At 34.0% G+C, this 14,203-nt stretch overlaps 1 protein-coding gene across 1 annotated transcript in view; it reads right to left on the bottom strand.

The window, feature by feature from the left end:
- The window catches only part of ATRNL1 (attractin like 1), a 764,129-nt gene that overhangs the window by 526,898 nt on the left and 223,028 nt on the right, over window positions 1-14,203 (bottom strand). Inside the window, exon 20 of the mRNA XM_019459544.2 lies at window positions 5,084-5,177. Coding sequence (XP_019315089.2) covers window positions 5,084-5,177 — 94 coding nt within the window. The remainder of the gene's footprint in view (window positions 1-5,083; window positions 5,178-14,203) is intronic.

The raw sequence follows: 14,203 nt of genomic DNA, 5'->3' as shown, positions 1-14,203 counted from the left end.
GCACTGCTGATTCCTGCCTCTGCATATTTCTCAGGCTCTGCAACTTTTTCAGTGAATATCTCTTACCTATCTACAGCAGAGAATGTGTCTTCCCAGTCATGCTACTTTGAGACTTGACACTTCTTACTGATTTGGAGACAATAAGTGGAGGCAGGGTGCACTCTGGAGGAGGTCAAACAACTTTTTATAAAGCATAAATATCAGGTCAGGTGAAATCTTTGCATTGTTGCCAGGGAGAGGGAAGCTACCCTACTCTAAAAAATGACAGGGGATGACTTCTAGCCAGGAGTCTTCAAGGGAATGAATCTAGGATTCAGGGTTCTGAGGTCATACTTATAAGTGTCCCTGATGTACACCTGAAACTCCCACTCCTTGTCATCAGGCAGTGACTGGCATGGATGAACTGTCACAGTTGACCTTTCAGTTTCATTTAGAGCCAGCCAACCTTATAATTAAATCCTGGGCATAAGTTTCAACATACTCTGTTCTCTAGCTGTAGAAGGTAAGGGTCTTTAAATGTTGTCATGAAGGCCTTCTGATGTTCGCAGTATGCCCTGAGTTGATGGAAGGCTTCTTCTTTAAGGCTTTATGGCAGTTGACAAGAGCCAGCCAAGTCCACAATCATAGTTAGCTATCCCCCCATAACTTCCTGGTGTTAAAGTTTCTGCACAAACTCACACTTCTTCAACCTATACCTTATCCTATCAAACACAGTTAATATTCTCAATAATTATATTATAGCACAATAGGATAATATCCCACTTACCATTATTAGCATTACAGTGCTTATTGCCATCTGGTAAGTCACCCAACTACAACATCCCATGCTGAAGGTCTGTTGCCAGGAGCCACTTCCAGAGCAACAGCCTTAGTTGGAATTACCTCAGTAGCAGATGTTGAAGATAAGAGCTTGGATATGGGTGTTGGCCAGTTATCTGAGGAAGCATTGGTGACATAGTGGGAAATGTAGAACAAACTCTCTCCCCTCACTGGTTGAGGATGACACGTATTGGCATAAACTGCCTTACCCTTCCTGGTTGCACTGGGCAGAAATGAGTAGCTTTGGAACTAAAAGAGGAACAAAGACTCTCATACTTTAGTGGAATACCAGAGAAGTACAGGAAACTGTCCACTATAGCTTTGATGAAACCATGACAGCCAAGGGAGGTGGCAAGATACATCATAAGTATCTGCCACAACATTTTATCAAAACTTCTTTCACTTATTTTTATTTTATTAAAGAATATTATTTCCCACTGAAGAACACCAATTTCTTTCACACGGGATTTTTAGAAGGCTGAAGAAATAAAACAAGTTTACTACTGACTTCTTTACACTATTACATTGAAAAGTGAGAATTTCACAGTATCAAGTTGTATTTCACAGAATCAAATACGTGTTACCTTCACATGTAAAACTGAGAAATTTTTCAAAAATAATATGTTGTGTTTTCTTTGAAGTCTGCATGTTGCTCCTCAAAAGTACACAATTTTCATAGAGAATACCACCTCACTCATTACATATTTATCCTATAGTTCATATCTCCATTATACTCATGTTATAAGTTACCATTTCTCAGTTCCAAACTGTTTTTTAGGTCAGAGCCAGAATGAGAACTTACAATACCCTGTCAAGATAAATAATGTCGTGCCCCTTTAAATGAGTGTTTTGACCTTATTACTGTAGCCCTGGCAACTGTGTCTGCCACTCCCTTTCCCCCAGCTTACACCACATGAAATGCATTCTTAAAATTTTCTCCATTTTGTTCCTTTAGCAACTGGTGGGCTTCACTGGGGGAGAGAGGATACTCTAAAAAGGGTCTGGACCCCTATCAATTCCTGTGGCCCACAGGAGCTCTGCTCTCCAACAGTGCAAACCTGAGCAGCCATTTATCAACTACCTCAGCTCAGCTCAGCTCAGCCCTCCTAAGTTTCCAGTTGGTTTCACTCCAGGTAACCCAGTGTTCCAGTCCCCTCTCTCCCTGAAAGCTCCTGTTTCTCTCTACTTTTTTGGCCATTTGGTTACCCTGTGATCTCAGTTCTCCAATGATTTCCAGCAAGCTCATGGATTTTCAGTTTGCCTAGCTCTTTTTTCTTTCACTGTAAAGGTGGGACTGATGGGTACTATTTCCAGCTCTCTATGTCCTTAAGCAAAAATCGGAAGTGCTATAATCACTTCCATTTTCACTTCTTTCTTTGCTTTACTGATGTAGTTTCCCCTTCTGTTCACTGTATTCTATACCCAGAACATTCTACCTCCTCCTTCAAGTTTCAGCTCAAGTATCCTCTTCTAAAACTTACCTAATACCTCCAGGGTAAATTAATCCCTCCCTTTTCAGTACTCCTTCAACACTTTCTTCATTCCATTCCATTAAATAAGCTTACTGAACCCTTACATTGTGGTACTGATGATACGGTCCCCAAAGAATGTCATTCTAGCAAAGGATACAGGCAAGTACACAGATAATGCAAGGAACAAATTAGCACATAGCAAAAGAACCAATTTCAGTTTGAGGAGGTTATGAAAAATACACAAGAAGATGTGATGTCCAACTACATACTTAGAGCCAAAAAGAAATTATCCTGTGAAGAGGGAGAGGTTCACAAGCACTTCCAATCACTAATACAATAAATTAGTACATTATATTTTGGCTAGTGTCTCCATTGTTAGCCCAAAACATACTTTAAGCAAAAACTGTGTTATTCATCTTCATTAATAGTACAAGCACTCATTTAATAATTATTTAGTGATTTGAATGGCTAGCTTTGCTTCCTAACAAGAGTCTCATTTTCAATATATGCACACTGTAGAAAATAATTGCTTTAAGAATGATGATCCTATTTTCATTGCCCCACACTCCAAAGCCAAATAAATAAAATGAAGAAAAAATAATGAACATAATTCTATCTACAAAGACCATCTAAAAAATACTATACTAATTAACATTCCAATTTTTCCCTGCTTATAAAAATCATAAATAATAACTAGGGCAAAATGTACTTTCATCATTCAGAACTATATAATTTATTTTTTTACTATTTCATACATATGCCAAACCCTGTAACTCTGTATTTCTAAGCTTATAATCCCATGAGTTCCATGAATTAAAACACTGCTCTCTCTAATCTGGAAACAAAAGTATCTTACTACAGTACCACATCACATAAGAGATAATTATTATAAATGATTGTACCATTTATACAAAACTACAGTACAAATTTAAATTGTCAGTTTTAATTGATGGAATACTGGAATCTCAGAACAAAAATAAAATGTTTATTGTTTATGACCAGAACCTGATATATATTTCATGGAGGGGGAGAGTGAAACAAGAAGCAATGCAAAATAAAAATATAAGGCTCTTGTTAAAATTTTATTAAGAATTTCAAGATGGTGAAAGCAATGCATTAAACCAAGCATGATGCCCTTCTAAGCATGAAGCCCTGTGCAAATGCACAGACCAAGAAGGTGGCCTGCTTATGAACACTAATATTCAGCAAAATATTAGAAGTATCTGCTATATTAGAACACAGAACTCTGACTTAATTTCCAATGGTACTGAGACCAAAACAGCCTTCCTTAATAGGAATTTCCCTAAGATCTTATACTTTCACCTCCTTTTTAAGAGACTGTGGAGAAGGAATAAAATATGGTTGTGCTCACCTTCTCTGAACTTAAAAACCTATGATACCCAAATGCCTAGTCAAAGACATGATCATCTACCTTGAAATGTTTAAAATAATTCTACAGCAAATAGCATATTTGCTTTAAATAAAAACAAACAAAATGATCATTTTCCATGGTTAACAGGTCTTTGGATATAAAAGTTTTAGAAAATCTTTTATTAGTTTTTTCATAATTCTATACTTATTAGAGTTTATGATTTGTGTCAAATACATTTATATCTATAATAAGTAAGTATATACAATTCAGAACCATAAAAATTATTTTAATATTATATGATATATTTAAATAAGAAAAAAAGAAAGTTTAAATAACATCAAACAGCTGCTTTTTAGGGTTAATTTTGGGCAAGGGGAGAATAAATCTTGAGAAGAACAATTAAATTATAATATATGTGCTGCTGAAATGAGCACTAACAACTAAATTATAAAAAGACAAAAATCATTCATAAAACTACTAAAAGCAGAGTAACAAGAGTGGGTTCATGTCTAGTAAAACGGAAAAAGAAGAAAAGTATAAGAACAACTTGAAAGTCTTAAATGACTACAATTTTAATTAACAATGACAGATTCAAAAGAAAGGCAAAAAACATTTGATTGGAGTTATTTATTTCATAAGATATGGAGGAAAATTATAAAAATAAAATTCAAATTTGATATATGTGTTTTCCAAAAATTTAAGAGTATTTCTTTTTTTAGAAAGATACTAAAGACAGAGGCAGCTGGGTGGCTCGTCAGTTAAACGTCCAACTTCAGCTCTGGTCATGATCTCACAGTCCATGAGTTTGAGCCCAACGTCAGGCTCTGTACTGACAGCTCAGAGTCTGGAACCTGCTTCAGATTCTGTGTCTCCCTCTCTCTCTGCCCCTCCCCCACTCACACTCTGTCTCTCAAAAATAAATAAATGTTAAAAAAAAAAAAAAAAAGAAAGATACCAAAGGCAAACATATTCTATGGGTTCTATTTTAAAGGCTCTGAAAAAAGGCCATCTTAAAAGGCTTAATTTTGGGGGTGCCTGGGTGGTTCAGTTAGTTGAGCATCTGACTTCGTCCCAGGTCATGATCTCACAGCTTGTGAGTTCCAGCCCCGCATCAGGCTCTGTGCAGACAGCTCAGAGCCTGGAGCCTGCTTCGGATTCCATGTCTCCCTCTCTTTCCGCCCCTCCCCTGCTCACACTCTGTGTCTCTCAAAAAATAAACATTAAAAAAATTTAAAAGCTTTATTTTTCATGAGAATTGATAAAATGCAACTGAACTTAGTTGCATTAATAAATAAACTTAGTTTACAATAATATTGGCTGCTTAACTAGTGTAACACTAAACTTAAAAAAGAAAACCTAAACAGTTAGTTTACAGCAGAAATTCAATCCACAAAAGTTTTAAAAATTCATTTTTACTTACAATTGACACTGATCACCTTTTATTCCTTTAGTTGTGCAGAAACATTTTCCTGTGTGCATATGACAAATGTTGGCATGGCCACTGCATGTACAAGCTGTAAGTCAAAACAAAAATAACACTTAATATTCTCCCTCAAAAACTTGTATCACATTTCCGGGTATTATTTTTATCTTATTTTTATACTGTGTATTTTCTCCCTGCCACCCAAAAACTAGGGTTACCACATAAGTTATCTTTAACTAAAGGCAAGTAAATTCACTTATTTAAAAATTTTGTGAAACTCTTTAAAGTCTTTGGGGCATCCTGAAGTTTAGTATGGATACACATATTATTGTATTCTTCTTTTGGGTTCCTTTCCACTTCTGATTTGCTACATCTATTTGATGAAATGAATTTCAAAGAGTACAAGAGATTTGGAGTCAAACAGCTTGGCATTAAAATGTACATCTATAATCACCAGCTATGTGACCTTGGGCAATTTATTTAACTTCTCTATGCTTCAGTTGCTTCATCTGCAAAAAAAATGACAGTAATACTTAGTTCTTAATTGGATGTTATATGTAAGTGATGGATCACTAAATTCTACTATATATTATACAGTATACTATATGTTAACTAACTAGAATTTGTAATAAAAAATTGAAACAATAAGTAAATAAATAAATAAAAATACTTAGCTCTTAGTAGGGATGTGAAAATTAAATGAGATCATGTGTTTTTATTTTTATTTTTTTAATATGAAATTTATTGTCAAATTGATTTCCATAGAACACCCAGTGCTCATCCCAACAGGTGCCCTCCTTAATACCCATCACCCACCATCCCCTCCTTCCCATCCCCCATCAACCCTCAGTTTATTCTCAGTTTTTAAGAGTCTCTTATGGTTTGGCTCCCTCCCTCTCTAACTTTTTTTTTCCTTCCCCTCCCCCCATGGTCTTCTGTTAAGTTTCTCAGGATCCACATGTGTTTTTAAATATCTAACACAAATCAAGCACCTAATATATGCAGCTATTACTTCTACTGCTATTATCACTGCCAATGATATAATAAAAATAGTTCTATACCGTGTCAAAAAAGCATGCCTGTTTATTGCCCCCAAACCATCTTAATAAGCTTCTCAGATCATTCTCAGTTTTAGTATTCCAGAATATTAACTGAAACATTCCATGGTGTAATAGTTACACAGTCAATTTGGCTCAGGTGAACTCATTTCATCTTACTCTGCATTCCTTATTAAAGAGTAGCATTCCCATTATTTGGAACACCAACTTCATATTTAATCGTGTCCAACATCCAATTGATTGGTAGGTTCTAGTTTCTGCATGCACAGTCCCTCTTGTATCTGATCCCTCCTTTTCCTTGTGATAGCCACTAATTGGTAGTATACTATTGTCATTCACCTTCTCTTACTGACACCAATACAATCCCATATCTGGTCTTTCTACCTGGGCTACAACTCATTGCCAATCCTGAAATATAGTCTAAAGAGACAAGGCCAACCAAGTCACTAGCCCTTTCAAAGACTTTCAATGAGAACTACGCTGTTCCTACACACCTCCATCTAGTTACATCACTCTCTTGATGAAAATGAAACAATGTAGTCTTTTCCTGATTCAGATATACATATATAAATCAGTTAATGAGTCACTGGTTTTGATCAAAGTATAAAATATTCTAGAACACTATGCACCTTTCTAATTGCTTATGATTATCTGCTTTCATGATTAATATAAAGTAAATACACCCAACCCTACCCTAGTTTTGGTACTAGGTAGATTTTTAAGACCTTGGGGTTGTTTTTGTTTTGTTGCTTGTTTTTTGCTAGAAGAGATTTCCACAGAAAAGGGTGATTGCTTCCTCTTAAAGAATATTTAAATAAATCAGCATAATTTTCCTTTAAGTTTGTAGAATTAACTATGGAAACACAACATGTGAGAATCACAAAAAATAAATGACAATGGGTAGTATTGCAAGGAATAAAGAAAACTACCAACAAGCAATAATGGGTCCCTAAGAAGTATTGATTACATCTAACTTCAGAAATAGTAAATGAATGTACCATGATATCTTAGTATTAAATTGCAGAGTTTCAAATTGTTTTATATCCAGAACTTTACTAAAAATAATGATACACATTAATATTTTAAAACTCAGATAAACCTTTTATTTACCCTTTATGGCAGAACTGGATAAGAGTTATGTTTGCAGAGTTTCTTAAAAGAATTATCATTGTATAGTAGCTTTAATAATTCCTGAGACCAAAAAAAAAATTGTGTTAAAGTACCTTTTAATGTAAGCTCATTTTGAGAGAATTCCCTTGTGGTTCTGTACTTCAGGCTAAAATGGCACAAATGTATTCTAAATTCAATTTTTTAAGATTTATACTTCATGACACTGTTGAAATTATTCTGTTGTCAGCATTTGAGGTTATCTTTTTATGCTGAATAAGCACCTATGAAACCATCATACGGTGGCCTTTTGTTTGGCAAATTTTATATGATGATGATTTTATAGCCTAGACATACACTAGAGGGACATTATGTGGTCACATGTTATTTCTCTTCCTCTACAGTATAAAGCTGAAATATCAACTTATAAGCAAAACTGAACAAGAAGAATAGAAAAAAAGGTGTGATATGGGTTATTCCAACAAGTTGTACATGAGGAATATACTTTGAAACATGAAACTGAAAAGCAGTAGTCATTGGAAGTACTTGTTGCAAAGTCAGTTTATGTTCCTGAGTAACTTTCATAGTTATATCGTTACTATCTGTGGAATACCTATAGTAAGAATTTATGGAAGTTTGGAAATAATGCCCATTTAATATCCTTTGTATAATTCCAGCATATTATACTTGATTTTTAGCAGAGATGCTATATATTAGATTTTAAAGTAGTAAGAATTCTGGCAAAGGCAAACGTTCAAATAGCTAACCTAAAGTTCTATTCTTCAAACTTACATTTTTATTTACAACAACAAACTTATGTATGAAAAGGGAAAACAGAATATAGTGGTTTCTTTTTGATATAAACATGAAATGTTGATACCAATAATACCTTAGCAATCTGATTTTCTCACTAAAAATGCAAGAATTACAACTTTGCCATGTACCTGTTGTTGAGACAGTGTGATCAGTGTGATTTTTTTTTTTTACTGAAATAATGAAAGGTCTCATTTTTTAAGTTTTTTTATGTTTATTTATTTTTGAGAGAGAGACAGAGCATGAGCAGGGAAGGGGCAGACAGCGAGAGAGACACAGATTCCGAAGCAGGCTCTAGGCTCTGAGCTGTCAGCACAGAGCCCGACGCAGGGCTTGAACTCATGGACTGCGAGATCATGACCTGAGCCGAAGTTGGACACTTAACCAACTGAGCCACGCAGGTGCCCCTAGATAGATCTCATAATTAAAAACAGACCATCTAACTTACAGAAATTACTTTGTTTAGTTAGGATATTTGACATCTGTACTTGCCTAAATAAAAAGTTGTAAAACTCAGTTATTTAGTCCTAGATCCAATATTTACTAAATGCTCTTGGGTGTAAGGCATTGCTCTAGAACTGTAATTGGATGGGAAACAAGAATCTAGAACTAAGTAACTGGAACCTTCAGGCAAATGGCACTGTATCAAGGATTTCAGTTATAGATTGGAAAGTCATAAAGTGCCAGGCTGTAAGATTTTTATTTTATATTCCAAAGCTAACATTTTCAAAAATGGAAAGAGAAATGCTAACACTTTATTCTAACTGTATCCCTGAGGCCCATTTCCAATTCTGTATGGGCCATAAGCTAAGACTGTGTTTTACATTTTTAAAAGATTATGAAGAGAAGGAGGTGAAGGTGGCAATAAAGGAGGGAAGGAGGAGGAGAAGGAGGAGGCAACAACAGCAGCAACCATATCTGGTCTACAAAAACAAAATTTACTATTTAACACTTTAGAGAGAGAAAAAAAAAAGCCAATCCCTAATCTGTACAGTCTGGACTCACATAATTTGTCAGTTTTCCCAAAACCACATTTAAAACCACTTGTTTTCGTTTTCCTAATAGAAGAGAACCCTCTCCCATTTAAAACAATTAAAATTTTTCACCAAAATGAATTTTAACTCAACTCTTCTGGAATTGCATTCTCAATACCCTGTGTTTAGTTTTATAAAAGAGTAACTTTAGTCTTGTTTCATTTTCTTTGATAAAAGAAAATGAGTCATACTTTATTTTCTTACTCTAGCCGGCTATATTTCTTGACCATTGCTAATGACTGCTTAAAGTATTTAAACCCTTTGTAATTGATTTCTTATATTTTATTTATTTAATCTAGTTTTTATTCAACTAAAAAATGAACAAATGGGCTATAAATGAGGCAAGAATGACACATTAGAACATATTCACAAAGCAAACACGAATATCAAAAGAAATACCAGTTTTTTTCCCTCATTGTCCTACCACCAAAAATTACTACTTGCCTCAAGTTCAAATTCTTAAATTCCAATTGACTGAATTTTTAAAAAATATCTCTTTTGGGGGATGCCTGCACGGCTTAGTCAGTTAAGTGTCTGACTCTTGGTTTCAGCTCAGGTCAAGATTTCATGGTTTCATGGGTTTGAGCCCCGCGTCAGGCTCTGCACTGACAGTGCGGAGCCTACTTGGGATTCTCCCTCTCTCCCTCTCTCTGCCCCTCTCTTACTCACACTGTCTCTCTCTCAAAAGTGATTAAACAAATTTTTTTAAATATATCTTTTTGAATCTGTATTGTTTTCAGTGAAGTTACTTTAAAAGATGCTTTGAATACTTATTAATTGATGAATCACATAATCTGAAAAAACATTAAGTATTCATTATGTTATAAATATAAAACATGAAGTAGGTTAATAACAATACCAATATTTTGTATCTATACATGACTATATATTTCTGAGGTACTTTCACACATATTAATTACCTCTTTAATCTTTCACCATTCATGTTATTATACACATTTGACATAGGAACGGCTTCAAAGAAAAAACAAAACAAGCAAACAAACAAAAACATAGCCATGCTTATACATCAGTAAGTAGCAAAGTTAAGAATTATATTCTGGGATTCCTTAAACTTCTTATCAGAAAATATATGTTTGTGTGTGATGAATTTATGTACATATAGACAACATGTAGCCTACTGACCACATATGTTGTTAATTTCAAATATGATTTACAATGTACTTTTTAAAGTTCAAAAGCTTAAATCACTATATTGTACACTTGAAACTTATTTAATACTGTAATATAACTGTACTTAAAATAAAATAAAATGTAATAGAAATAAAAAGTGTTTAAAGCTGAAACTAACCGCACATATTTTACACACACAAACCAACCGTCACACAATCAATAATTGCCTGTGCAGTAAATACACACTAAAACTATTAGTTTTACAAGGTTGACTCATCATTTGCAGATTCATTAGTATACATATTAATAAATCTAAAGAGAAAAAAATATTGTCACTCTAGACACTAAAAATTCTGACAAAAATAAATGTTCATTCCTGATAGAATATTAAAGAAAACAGGAACGAGATGATACTTCTTAGGTAACTATATACATCTACAGACATTATATACAAAAATAATCAATATCTTGCTTAATAAGGAAACAATGGAAGCATTTTTTCTGCTAAGAACAGGAACAAAGCAAGACTACCCAATAACTCTTTTACTACTAATATTGTACTAGAGATATTAGCCAGTGTAATTATACAAGAAAAATTAATTGATACTTAAGAACTAGAAAGAAAAAGTTAAACTATCTCCACCTGGAAATGATACAGTAGTATGCCTGAGAATCAATCCCAGAGAAGCAGTAGTAACACAAACTAAAACATTAAACAATCCAGTAAGGTAACATAATTAAGTAACATACTGAAATCAATAACCTTCTAATAATAAAAAACAGGTAACAGATAGAAAATTAGTTTATAATTGGAATGAAGAAGATAAAATATTTGGGAATAAATTTTTTAAAAATATATGCAAAATCCATTGTAGGCATAAAAGTAGTTGTGAAAAAATTAAAAAAAAATTTGTTGCTCTTGAAAAAAAAAGCAACCAACATTATAAAGATGTCAGTTCTGTTTGAATTAATTCATGAATCTTACATCTCAATAATAATACCACATTTTGATGGGAATTAATTGATAATAATCATCATATAAAAAATAAACATGCAAGAATAGCCAAGAAAACACTAAAAAAGCTTAAAAAAAACCAGCCTACTAGATATTAAAACATTTATAAGCTCTCTATAATTAAAACACTGAGATAATGGCACATCAATGGAGAAACAGCTCAGCAGAGTACAATAGAAAATCCATGAATAGAACCAAATACATATGAAACTTTAGTATATAAAAAGTGTGTATATTAAATCATGGATCAAAATGATTTTTTTAAAACAAATGTCACTGGGACAATGGATAGAAAAAGGTTACATTATATTTTTTAATTTTTAAAATTTATTTATTAATTTTGAGAGAGAGAGAGCACAAGCAGGGGAAAGGCAGAGACCGAGGGAGAGAAAACCCCAAGCAGGCTCCGCGCTGTCGACATGGAGCCACAAGGGACAAACCGTGAGATTATGAACTGAGCTGAAATCAAGAGTCGGTAGCTTAACTGACTGAGCCACCCCAGGCACCCCCCAAAAAAGGTAACCTTAGATCCATACTTCACACCATACACAAAATTAAACTCCAAAAGCATCAGTGACCTAAATGTAAAAAAGTAAAACTATACAAGTAAGCCAAGAATATACAGGTAACTTAGATAACTAGGATGTAAAAAAAAAGTATTCTAACTCTAATTCTAAGAGTGATAATTTTGGGGCACCTGGGTGGCTCAGTCGGTTGAGCATCCAACTTCAGCTCAGGTCATGATCTCAAGGTTTATGGGTTTGAGCCCCATGTCAGGCTCTGTGCTGACAGCTTGGAGCCTGGAGCTGGCTTCAGATGCTGTGTCTCCCTCTCTCTCTGTGCCCCTTCCCCACTTGGGTTCTCTCTCTCTCTCTCTCTCTAAAATAAACATTCAAAACAACATTAAAATAAAATAAGTGATAATTTTGATGACATTAAAATATAAAGACTTCAGCATGGCAAAATAAATAATAATCACCATAAGCAAGGTCAAAAGACAGACCAACTTAGAGAAAATTATTCAACAGATAGATAATATTCCTAATAAGTAAAGAACTCTTGTCAAATTGAGGAAAAAATATGAAAATATCCCCAAAGAGAATTGAACAAATACACAGACAATTAACATAAAATATAAAAATGGTCCTTAGATACATAAAGAGAAGTTTAACTTCACCCATAAGAGAACTAAAAATTAAAACACTCATTTACTAATTTTCACCTATCAGACAAAAGTTGAAAAGTATAAAAATATATTCTGTTCACAAATCTATGTGGAAATAGGTACTCTTATACACTGCTAGTGGGAATGCAGACTGGTACAATCATTGCTAGCAACACTGTGTATGTGTTTATCTCTTAACTTAGCATGCTCCCTTTGAGGAATTTATCCTGATGAAACACCTCTTATAGTACAGAAATATCTATGCACACAAAAGTTTCCGCTACCATTACTGACATTTGAAATTATTAGAATTCGCCTAAATATTCAGAGTTAGGAGAATAGTTGAATAAACTGTGGTATATTCTCAAAATGCAGTACTAGGTAGCTATAAAAAGAATGAGGAAGATCTCTGTAAGTAACATGGAATGATTTCCAAAGTATGTTATTATATGACAAAAAAAGTACAATAGACATGTTACCCTTTGTGTAAAAAAATAAGAAAATGTGCATGTTTCTGCATATTTAATTTAAAAAACATAGGGAGGATAAACCAGAGAATGGTTTGAGACAGGTTGTTTACAAGGCATGAATAAGAATGTCATGGAAAGAATTGGGGGGGGGGGAGGAGGTAGGGAGGAAAATGACTTTTTGTACATTCCTGACTTTGGGGACCATGTAAATGTTTCACATACTCAAAAAAGAAAATAACATCAATGATACTGATGGGGTCCAGGCTAAAGCTAAGTAAACACAGATATAAATGAATGACCCTTACTCAGATGACTAACAACCACACTGAAGGAGGGAAAAAGAATGAACACAAGTACTTTTTTTTTTTTAACATTTACTTGTTTTTGTGACAGAGAGCACACATTGCAGGGGAGGGCAGAAAAAGAAAGGACAGAGGATCTGAAGCAAGGCTCCACACTGACAGTAGTGAGCCGCTTCAGGGCTCAAACCCACAAACTGTGATATTATGACCTGAGTTGAAGTCGGACACTCAATAGCCTGAGCCACCAGGTGCCCCAAACACAAGCAATTTTTAAACACAGTTAGAGATTATATGTCCTCACACCGGAGACAAAATAAATGAATAAATGCTAACCTCCAATTAATATTCTTCCTTTTCACAGAGGTATGGGTTACAACTCTGGAAATACCTTCTGTACATTCTAAGACTGAAGAAATTAAAAAATATATGCTGTGGATAATGAAAGTTGGATTAAAAATTTGGAAAGTAGGAAGAATAGAATGAACCCTGTAGTTAAGGGACAGAAAATTAGGTATTAGCGTAAACTCATGGATTTTAATATAAAATACAAATAGAGGTAAAAATGTGTACCAGTGTGTGTAGTTATGTATAAGAATATATATATGTCTATGGGTAGACACACATATATGCACATATGTACACAGATATTTATTCTCTAGCTCTGTCTGTTGAGATGATCCAAAAATAAAGATGTCTTTGTAGCAAAGAGCCCACTAACAGAAACAGGGCAGCTTAAGAAATGCCAGTTGCCAGTCAGGGCAGGAATATTACAAGACCTAAAACACAAGAAAATGCTCAAAGAATGATAAAGCGTTCACTGATAGATATATGAAAAATAGATAATGATACAAAGAGATAGATCATAGATAGATACATAGATAAGATATACAAACTAAAGAAGAGAAAGCTTTTCACTGTAAAATCAAGCCAAATAATCAGTATGGAAAACTGATGAATGAGAAAATCATTTGGTAAAAATCATAAAACTAGTAGGTCAAAGTTTAAGAACTAATACAATACTC

Source organism: Panthera pardus, unplaced genomic scaffold (genome assembly GCF_024362965.1).
Source record: "Panthera pardus isolate Hobbes unplaced genomic scaffold, ASM2436296v1 HiC_scaffold_22, whole genome shotgun sequence".
Taxonomy (NCBI): domain Eukaryota; kingdom Metazoa; phylum Chordata; class Mammalia; order Carnivora; family Felidae; genus Panthera; species Panthera pardus.
This window is presented reverse-complemented; position numbering and strand designations above follow the sequence as displayed.